General features: G+C 35.7%; 1 protein-coding gene across 2 annotated transcripts; it reads right to left on the reverse strand.

Annotated features, from left to right (window-relative positions):
• Positions 1-1,149: 1,149 nt before the first annotated feature.
• Positions 1,150-4,230, reverse strand: LOC116347340 (serine protease persephone-like). 2 transcript variants are annotated; one of them, XM_031777902.1, is made up of 15 exons: positions 4,002-4,230; positions 3,836-3,881; positions 3,620-3,663; positions 3,461-3,553; positions 3,296-3,394; positions 3,110-3,182; positions 2,922-3,046; positions 2,750-2,848; positions 2,620-2,670; positions 2,286-2,365; positions 2,132-2,223; positions 1,952-2,051; positions 1,842-1,892; positions 1,644-1,776; positions 1,150-1,581 (listed from the first exon to the last, which is right to left on the reverse strand). In XM_031777902.1, exons 1-15 carry the CDS (start codon positions 4,051-4,053, stop codon positions 1,205-1,207), a joined length of 1,515 nt encoding a protein of 504 aa, XP_031633762.1. In that variant the 5' UTR covers positions 4,054-4,230; the 3' UTR covers positions 1,150-1,204. The 2 variants fall into 2 exon arrangements, with proteins under 2 accessions (XP_031633762.1, XP_031633761.1); XM_031777901.1 differs by having other exon boundaries at positions 3,620-3,687.
• Positions 4,231-11,263: the final 7,033 nt, after the last annotated feature.

Below are 11,263 nucleotides of genomic sequence, written 5' to 3' on the forward strand. Positions count from 1 at the left end.
GTAAAAATGTATTATTATTTACGAAAAAAATATGGCGAAATATTTTGAAAATAAGGGCGAAAAATACAAACTCAATCAAAAATGATTTGTAAACTTACGTTGCTCTTCTTCAGTGCCTGCAGCTGTTGCTAAAGCAGCACTTCCCAGAAATATCAAAGCAATTACGAACAACTTCATTTTCAATTCAAGAACTTCAGAGCGATAAAGTTATTAAATCAGACTTTATAAACTGAATTATTTCGCGATCACAATGTGGTAATTCACGATTTCAGTTCTTTTACGATCTCAATGTGATAATTCACGATCTCAGTTCTTTCACGATCGCATTTTTTCACGATCACAATTTTTTACGATCTCAACTTTTCACGATCTCAACTTTTTACGATCACAACTTTTGTTCAGCGGCGCCAATAATTATTTATTATATAAGAAACCTCGGTCGCGGTTCTTATCAAAGGACCATCGCAGATAACAAATACAATGACCAATTGAATGTACATCATCATGCGTATGCAGATAAAGCATGCATGAGTGCATCATAGTCTAGCATAGGCGCATAGGCGAAAAAGTGAAGAAAGGATGGAGAATGAAGTGAAACGAGAAGAATGGAATCTGAATGGACGTATGAATGAATGTATGTTAATAAGGAGACAGAGAGCGTAGTGCCGAACTGTCTACAAGTGTTTAAGTCTACATTAAGTATGACTTTTGGACGAAAATTGGACTCTTCTTCATAGGTATCACTCGAGGCATGAAATTTTTTTCCATCAACCAAAGTCGCTCAAAATCTAATGATTTCTATTCCTCGCGACCCCCAATCATCCTGCAAAGTCAGATTTTAAATAACTTTTTTGGGGGTTGAGATAAGCGATGGACAAATGTTGCGTACAGAGGACAACGTACGACGTGGAACAGACCCACAACAACCATGCTCAAAACGGCCTGATTCGGGTTCTCTGACCCCATAAACGTCCAGAAAACATGTTTTGAGGTGTCGTAAATTTTGACCCATTGCAATACTTTCCCCTTACATACTCGGTGTGTGCGGAAAAGTAAAATTATTTAAATTCTTTATTTATTTTAGAGAACAGTCTTATTACATTTTTACTACAAAGTTTTCGTATTGGAATGTACATTTCAGTCATCAAATTTCATTATTTTAAATTTTAAACTTTCATCATTGTCGACTATAGAAAAATCAATTTTATATTTTATTCAAAAAAATGGTATTTCCAATGGGAACGGTACCATTGCGTGGCCACACAAACGATTCAATCCAATCCAAATAATAAGCAACGCGAGTGTAAATACTTGGCGTGTCATGGGTACAGCTTACTCCAAATGAAACGATGCCAATAACAATCGGAATATTTGAACCATTTAGGAACATTTGAAGGGGTCCTCCACTGTCTCCTGTACACGTTGATACATTTTGTTCTGTATGAACTGCACAATATTGTCCTCTACCAATGCCACCAATCAGAACTCTAACATTTATATTTCGCAAGAAATTTGTAATGCATTCAATCAGCGGAACCGTTTTCAATGGAATCTTTTTCAGCACGTTCGATTGCACAACACCTGGGAGCAATAAAATTTGTGTAAAGTAATTTAAATTTAATTCTTTGTAAACTCAAGCTTACTATTCAATTCAAATCGTCCCCAACCAGTTGCCAAAAGTTTAACGTCTGGGCTTTCATCGTGTAAATCTGAATGTAAACAGGCTTTTGCCACTTTGTTGGAGAACTTGATACGGGAACCAACTCGAATCAGCGCCTGAAATAGAAATAAATTCAACGTTCGCATGAAACGTCTTCAGAATTTATGTATTCGAATCATACCAAGTCGTGGCGCTGTGTATATTCATTGTAATCGGGATGAAGAATGATTTCCTGTTTAAAAAAAGACTCGTGTTAGACCATGATCATGATTCATGAAAATATTCTTATACCTCAATGGGATGATTTATTGGCCTGGACCCATCTCCATCTGTCAGTGATACCTTGCCAAGCCTTACGACGATCGGTAGCTTACCATCTTTGGACGTGCAACTGTTTTTTTTTTTAAATAAATTCAAAAACTTGAAATACGATTTCACGTTACTGTGAAATTCACGGTTTCGAATACTCACTGGGCAGCAGTCATTACAAAATTTTCGGATATAATGGTGCCGGCGCATGTAAAAGATACGCGATACTGTTCGTCGAGATAACCCAACGCTGCCTAAAAATGGAAACAAAGTCAAATTTCGCATTAAACGTCTTCTGGAAGTATTCGAATTATACCATCCATGGGAATTGCTCTATCTGCACTGATTCACCATTCAGAACATTTTCGACCGGAACTTTTGAATCCCTTTCACATGCTATAAATGAAAATTGGATAATTACAACGATTAATGACTGGTTCGTATGCGATCCATTATGTTCAAACAAGCATGAACGAAAATGCTATCAGTGCCAATGGTCATTTTTAATGTCTCGACTCCAACAAATGAACATGAATGAACACAACAAGAGGATACCTTCCAAGCCCAGATGCTCATTTCCGTTCGAGTTTTGCAACGAAAGCGTTCGCTGAGAACTATAATGAAAAATTATTATTGAATTCTGGAATTACCTTTAAATGAACTTCGAGCTTTTTTGAGCAGCTGAACAACACCAGGGTAGCCTGAACGAATGGAAACAATTGTTTTTGAAAGACATTTCCATGCGATCACTTCTAAAATAAAAAAGCAAATCAAAATTACCTCTCTCCGTTGCAATTATTTGAGCTGTTTTATTGAATGTATTTTTCATATATATATCGGCATCGTTTTTGAGCAAAAGTTCAACCATTCGCACTTGACCTACAAAAATCAACCGTCAATTACTTCGAAAGCTTCCAATTATAACATTTTTGTAAGAAATGTCCATCGTTACCAGTTGATGCTGCGAACATAAGAGACGACAACCCCAAACAATCATTGAAATTAACCTGAGCACCTTTTTGAATGAGTAACTCTGCAGTCGATACATGTCCGTTGAATGCAGCCAGATGTAAAGATCTTGAAATTACAAGACAATCGAATTAGTTCCATGTTTCAATCAAAAAATGCAGTATAACCTACGTTCGTCCATAATTATTCGCTATATTACATTCTGCACCCCTTTTAATTAGTAAATCCACGACATGATCAAACCCTTTGAATTTGAATCGAAGATTACACTAAATTGTAATGGATTTTTCTTTCCACCATCGGCAGACAAAAATTCATTCGCTTTTTCATGAAAATTGTGTTTCATTTCCTACTCACCGTTCCACGATGCCCAGTGGATTGGCCTCCACCCATCGGATAGTTTGACATTAACATCTGAACCATTTTTGACAAGAGCATCCGTAATTTGATCATTATCTGCAATGGGAACTGTTAGTTTTCTCATCATTTCTGACTACATTACATTTTACGACACGTGTTTACCCGATTCAGAAGCATAAAACAGTGCCTGACTCTTCAAATTATCGGTTAGATTCGCAACGTTTCTTATGAGATTCTCGAAATCATGCACAGTTCCTGATAGAAAAAAGTGGTCTTTCACATGTTTTCAACGAGTTTAATGCTAATAATTAAAACCCATACCATTTCCAATAATGTCAGTTAAAGACTTCCACGGACCGCTCAAGCTGTGTGCGTAAAAACCCAAACAACTTTAGTATGTCGTTAAAAGTTCAATAGTTTGAAAAAATACAACAAATGTTGGAATTTATTTTAAGTAAATAATGGTTGAAATTGAGAATGAATTGGATTTTGTGTTCTTGTAGTCAATTTTGTGAATTCTGCTTGGGTTTTACTCACTCGGTTTCATCACTCTCACTTTCACTATCATTTGCACTCTGAGTTTCTGTAATGAAGGGCAAACACTTTATTCATTTTAAATCGTTAGACTCATTTCAAATGTCATTTACGTGTACGTTCTGTTCATTTACGAGCGTTGTGTCTTTTTGTATTTCGAATGAATTACCTGCATAAGTTGAGAATGCCAAAAAAAGCAATAAAAGAATGCCTAAATTCATCTCGTAGTTCAACACTCGCGAAAAACAACACAATATTTGCACTTGAACTTGAAATCACATTTACAATATGCAGAAAAACGTTCTGAATCAAATAAGTTGTTTTCAAAACCGGATTATTGTTGATAGAACTTAACGCTCAGCATTGGTCAACGATTGAGTGAATGTGTTTGTGTTTGTTTTGTCTATGTTAGATACAAAATGATTTATAGAACGCAAACGAGAATATTAAATATAAATATAAAATGAGATGAATGCGATTGATATCAAATCTCTTTCTACAGTCGTGAACTTTTGCTGCATACTAAATACGAAACTTGATATGACGCCCGTTGCTTACACTGTCCGCAAAAATGAAGTGCATTAGTGGTGGTTGTGTGAGTAACAGTATACAAACACAAATTGATAAGAAACCGGTTTTGTATTTGATCGGAAATTATCAGACTCGCGTAAATTCACTTAAGCGAAATATGGGGCAGAATGAAGTGATTAGCAAAAAACATAAACAAGAATTTTATTTTTATTATTGATATAAATAGTTCGTCCGTTGGCCACAGTGCCTTTGTGTGGCCAAACGAATGACTCGATCTAATCTAAATAATACCAACGACAATTGGAATATTCGATCCATTGCGGAACATCAGAAGTGACTCACCGCTGACTCCATCGCAAACAACTAGATTTGGATCAATTCCAATTGCACAAAATTGTCCTTCAGTGGTGCCATTTTGATATTCTGGGAGATTCCAACCCATTCAGCCAACAGTACACTCTTATATTGTAGGGATTACCCCAAACAAATTTTCGGATTTTTTTCTAATGTTACCCCAAAAGTAGTCAAAATGACTCCAAATGGATTAAATTATTATTTTGTGAACATAGAACTATTTTTCACAATAAAATTATTTTAAAACACCCAATAATGTACTGACAGTTCTAATGTGGTGAATTTTACAACAGAACGTTTAAAAAATCTTTATGTCAACGAACGTTGTGAATAGTCCAACAATCGTTGTCGTTGTGAATACGTACAATATACAATGACATATGTATATTCACAATGACAACGATTGTTAGACAATTCACAACGTTCGTTGACATAAAGATTTTGTGAACGTTCTGTTGTAAAATTCACAACATCAGAGATGTCAGGGTGTTTCAAAAGTAATTCGTGCTTCCGTAAAACTTCAGAAAACAATATAAAAAATTTGACTATGAAAATTATTTCTTTGTTTACAAAATAATAATTTAATCCATTTGGAGTCATTCTGACTCCTTTTGGAGTAATCATGGTAAAAAACCCAAAAATGTGTTTGGGGTAATCCCAATAATATAAGAGTGTAGTTTTACATTTTTACATACTTCTGCGACAACGATTGGCAAACGGAAACGAGTAAATCCTGTTGTTAACAATGATACTTTCGAATCGGTTTCGAATTTGAAATACGCATCCGCCATCGGGGAGAAGAGTTTCATACCATTTTGTACCTTGATCAATTGGTTTTTCAGAGAAACAAAAGGTGGAGACTGGAACTGTAGAATACAACGTATGACTGGAACTTTAACGTAAACGTCAGCCAACGTGCTAATAAACCAATTCTTTGCTCCACAGGTGTTGGCATGATCCTTTGTGTTGTGAACCGGAACATGGCACTCAAAGCAATTTTGATATTTGCGTTCAATGGCAACAATCTGAGCATTGGCTGCGTTGAGTGGGTTTTGGACCCGATTCGATGACCAGTTATTTGTATAGACACACGCCACCTGCATATTTTTGTTTTCGTTTGTCAAACAGTTATCAACCTCTTTATAGATTGTATCGCTATATTGGTCACCACTTGGCTTTAATACACCCAAAAATAGTCCCATTGGAATGGAAAAATTGTTCTTTGATTTGTCGAAATGAATTTTGTATTCACGCGTTGGCTTGTTGAGTGGAAAAACATTGATTGAGTGGCAATTAATTACAAGCAGGATATTTTTTATACTGATTTTCGCAAATTTTATGACGTTTTCCTGAAATGTTATTCCGATTTTAGGAAATTTTATTCCGATTTTCAATTAATTTTTATTCGGATTTTCTGAAAATTTATGAAGATTTTCATCTAATTTTATTACGATTTTAGTAATTTTTATGACGAATTTCGGAAAATTTATGACGTTTTTCTGAAATTTTATGACAATTTTCTGAAATTTTATGATCGTTTTTCATTTTTCCGTATTACATTCAGCTAACGGTAACGATTTCAATGAAATCTTTTTCAACTCGATTGTTGAAACAGCTTAAACTTGAAGTCAGACATTAGGCTTGAGCTATGCATATAGCGGCTGCTATTTTATAGGTGCTATTCATAGGCGCTATTTAATTCGTGTGCTGTGTGTAACACCGAGTAGGAATATCATAGCCTACTTTACTTTTGTACATTTGAATGTGAGTACGAGAGAGATGTAGCAAATAGCGCACAATATGGATAAATGCATTAAAACGAGATAAATAGCGCATATGAATCGCAGCTATGGAATAGCAGCCGCTATATCCATAGCTCAAACCTAATGTCTGCTTGAAGTTAAATACATAGAGTTGAAAGGTGAGATCCAAAAATTTTAAAATAAATAATGTTTATTATAAAAATCGGTCTTACATATTTCTAAGTTATGACGCCATCCAGTCATAAGCAGTCTTACATTCGGATTTTCATCGTGCACATTGAAATTCAAACATGTTGGAGCTACTTTATCTGTGAACGATATGGGCTCTGTGAATTTTGGTCGCGGGAATTTTGGTCGCGCCCTTATATTTTCTCAGCGACCAAAATTCCATATTTTAGCGACTATTTTTTTTGCCTAAAAGTGTTTTTTGGTCGCCGCGACCAAAATTCCTTTTGTAGCGGCCAAAATTCCTTTCGTAGCGACCAAAATTCCTAACTTCAAAAACTCGCGACCAAAATTCTTTTTCTAGTTTTTGGTAGCGACCAAAATTCCTTTTGTAGCGACCAAAAGTCCTAACTCCAAAAAGCCGCGACCGAAATTCTTTTTCAAATTTTTGTTAGCGACCAAAATTCTTTTTTTGGTCGCGGCGACCATTTGACTTTGGCTGGATGGAATTTTGGTCGCTACGATAATTTTTACGTTAATTAAATTTTATCAAAGCGACCATTTGACTTTGGGTGGAAGGAATTTTGGTCGCCGCGACCATTTGACCCTAACTGTGTGGAATTTTGGTCGCTACGATAATTTTACATTAAATTGAATTAAATTTATATTAGTGCGACTATTTGGACGAAATGAACCGGGAATCGATAATTTGAATCAATCGCGCATATATTGTGAAAAATATTGTTGCGCGAGGTTAGTAGAACTGACACAGATATGTGGTTGGTATAAAGAGTTTGAAGAGAGTCGTTTTGTGGTTGAAGATTTGCCAAGCGGTCATCGTTGACTAGCATCTTGTAGCGAAGAAAACATCAAAAATTTCAAGGCAATGTTACTCGAAAATCGCCGTGTTAGAGAAGTAGCTGAGGACATTAAAATATCGGTTGGATCAGCCCACGCCATATTATACAGTATGATTCATTATAGAGGCCGGTTGATTTAACCACAAAAAGTTTCAAATATCTTGAAAATATTTTTGGTGTCGCCAGATGGCACTTTAAGCTAATGCGCCAATTAACATTGACAGTTCTCAAATCACTACAGTGTTTGTTGTGAAACGAAAATATGGATTCGGAATATTTTCATAAGCGTTTTGAAGCGGTGTTTTTGCATTTACATCCAAAAGGACCAAAATGGTCAATAGTGAAGGTCGCAAAACACATTAAAAAGTCAAGAGAGTTCGTAAAAAAGTGGATCCAGCAGTATAAGCACGAAACATTTTTGAACGATCAGCCCAATTTTAAGCCAAACCGAGCCTCCTCGCTAAAGCAAGATAAGCGAATAGTTAAGTTGTTCGACGAAAATCCAGGTATGTCGTTAAGCCAAGGTGTTGAACGGCTACGCCATCTTAAAATAGAGGTCTCGCGCTCCACACTCAAGAAAAGATTGGATGTCGCCGGTGTTCATTATCGCAGTACAATGAAGAAATCACTTTTGACAGAAAACCAGAAGAAAAACGCATTAACCGGGCAAAGCTAAATTCAACAAAAGATCGGAGCGAAGTTATATACACTGACGAGTCATTCTTTTGGCTGGTGAATAGCACTACCCATGCCTAGTCTAGATCTGAAAAGAGAGTGGTCGTTCGCACGGTAAAGCATCCGAAAAAGGTGCATGTTTATGGTTGCTTCTGTGAAGCTGGTTTTGGAAAGTTGACCATATTCACGGGCATTCTAAACGCCATGAGGATGAACCAACTTTATGCATCGACAGTGTTACCCACCGCCAAAGAGTTCTATGGCAACGGTAATTCGAATTGGCTTCTACTAGAAGATAATGATCCAAAACACAAGAGTCGTCTCTGCGCCGCTTGGAAAGAGGAAAATAGAATAAAACAAATGGATTGGCCGCCACAGTCACCCGATTGCAATCAGATCGAAAATTTTTGGGTCATTATGAAGGCAAGTCTTTCTAGTTGATTTCGAGGACAATTTTTACTCAAAACGAGGACAATTTTTTAAAAAATCGAGGTCACTATACAAAAAAATGTGGCTCGCTTCACTCGCCACTTTATTCTTCTTCGTTCTTTCATTACATGGTTAATTTATAATGTCATTAGATATTATGTTATCTACAGAGCTGTCAACGAACACCAAGGAACGAACGGATTTGAATTTCAAAGCATGTTAACTGTTATATGCACAGAAACAAGGTATTTCTTTTACACAAAATGTAAATTTTTCGTCTATAGCTTTTTCTAAAATATTCAATTCTAACTTAATTTTCAAAAAAACATTTTTATTTATTGTAAATCAAGTATTGAAAAAAATAACACAGACACTTTGATGTTCAACATTGATTTGACAGGTGACTTTCGAAACTTGATTCGAAATGACTGGAAATGATTCGAAATGATTCTTTTTAATTTGAAATAATGGAACTGATTAAAAGAACATCAAATTTATCTGGGAGATAAGATTTTTACCACAGAAGATTTGTTTATTTTCTTCAGTGTCTACCCCCTAGATCATTCGTTTTCTGACCTGCGTGACGTCGGCCCCCCTGTCAAATTAATATTTGAGGCTAGATTCTACTTGCATGGAATTTGTGCTCACTTGTGCTATGCACCCGAGCCGGCACAAATTCAACAAAAGTCTCTAAATATGCATGAAATCGTGAATAAAGCACAGTTCTATATTCTTCGGAATTTGTGCTGACCGAATAGACCATTTTCAGAATTTTTGCCATTAACCCGAACTGGCACAAATTCATCAAAAATCGATTTTTGTCAAAAATGAACTTTTTGTATGACAACTACTTTTAAACGTGCATAAGGTTGTGCGCAAACCACATTTCTTTACTCCCCGGAATTTGTGCTCACAAAATATATCATTTTTACTATCCTCACTATCACAATTCAATGCCAACCACTGGCACAAATTCAGCAAAAATCGATTTTTGTCCAAAATGAACTTTTTGTACGGTGACTAGTATACTAGTACCCTATACTGTACGCTGTACCCTGTACGCAAAAATTTGTTAACACGATAACTTTCAAACAAGAAAAGTAATTCAAAATCTGACTTCACAGGATGATTGGGGGTGCCAAGGAATAGAAACCATTAGATTTTGAGCGACTTTGGTTGATAGAGTAAAGTGTCATGTCTGGTGTGATGCCCACGGGAAAAATTCAATTTTTCCTCCAAAAGTCGTATTTAATGTATTCTTAAACACTCAAAAATATGTAGAGGGGGGTTTTTGGGTACGAGAAAACCGAATATGACGTTAGTTTTGCGATACAATTCATTTTCGACACACTTTTCATACAAAAATTTCAAAAATAAAGAGGCTTACGTACGCAAGCTGACTTTTCCGCATGGAACCGAAATTTTGGGAATAAACTGAAATTATGGTCTATGTATGGTTGCAGTAACTTAAATTACCGTGAAACCTTGTGAATATTATTTTCTTATCAAAATAAATGATCACACCAAGTTTAAAGAAATTTCAATCAAAAAAATAGTCTGTTCAAAGTTTCACATCATTACGGTACCACAAAGGCAAGTCTTTCATACAAAAATGAAATTTTGTGTGGATTTTTGTATGAAAAGTCTGTGAAAAATTGATTGCATCTTAAAACTAACATAAGATTCGGGTTTCTCGTGCCAAAAAACCCCCCACTACACATTCTTTCAGCGTTTAAATTGAAAGAATATCATTTTAAGGCATTTTTCTCATAAGTGACTCTTCAGAGTCTAAGTTTTACACCGATCAATCAATGTCGTTGAAAATTTGACCAGATCTATTTCTCGTAATGCCTAATCATCCCGTAAAGTCAGATTTTGAATTTCATGTCTGAGCACGAAACCATCGTGTCACCAAAATGGTTGAAAAATGATCAAAAAAAGTAAAATGTATGGATTGTGGGTACTTCATTCGGACCAAAAAAAATTACACCGGTCAACAGATATTGTTCAAAAACTAATCAGCACGTCTCCTAGTAGTCCCAAATCATCCTGCAAAGTCAGAATTTGAATTGAGTTTTTGGAAAAAGATTTATCGAGTTAACAAATTTTGGCAACACGCCACAGGACACAGGACACAGGACACAGGTCACAGGACACAGGACACATCACACACAGCGACGCACATTAATATGCACCAAAATCATCTCCAATCGTGTTTTCTACATTAAATATGCATAGAAAACATGTTTTTGGATGACTTTAATTTTTTGGCCTAATACAATACCTTTCCTACACTAGGTGTGCAGAAAAGTAAAATTGGATTTTTGTATGGAAGCCATGTCTGTATGATATCGTAATGAGCTGAAACTTTGCACAGGTTATTTTCATCACACAAAAATAACATTTTGAGAGTTTGATGTAATTTAAGTGCATATTAATGGTACCTCCAGAACAAAATTTTGGATTTTTCGCTCAAAAACGAAATTTTGTATGGGAAGTATCCCTAATATGCATTGAAATTTCTTCAAACTTTCAGAGTGTTAACCTTTTGTGAAAAAATAACCTCTGCAAATTTTCACATGATTACGATATCATATAGGCATGGCTCCGATACAAATAAAGAGGCTTACGTACGCAAGCTGACTTTTCCGCAT

The sequence above is a fragment of the Contarinia nasturtii genome, unplaced genomic scaffold (assembly GCF_009176525.2).
Source record: "Contarinia nasturtii isolate CC-2019 unplaced genomic scaffold, AAFC_CNas_1.1 Cnas_scaffold_1832, whole genome shotgun sequence".
NCBI classification, from domain to species: domain Eukaryota; kingdom Metazoa; phylum Arthropoda; class Insecta; order Diptera; family Cecidomyiidae; genus Contarinia; species Contarinia nasturtii.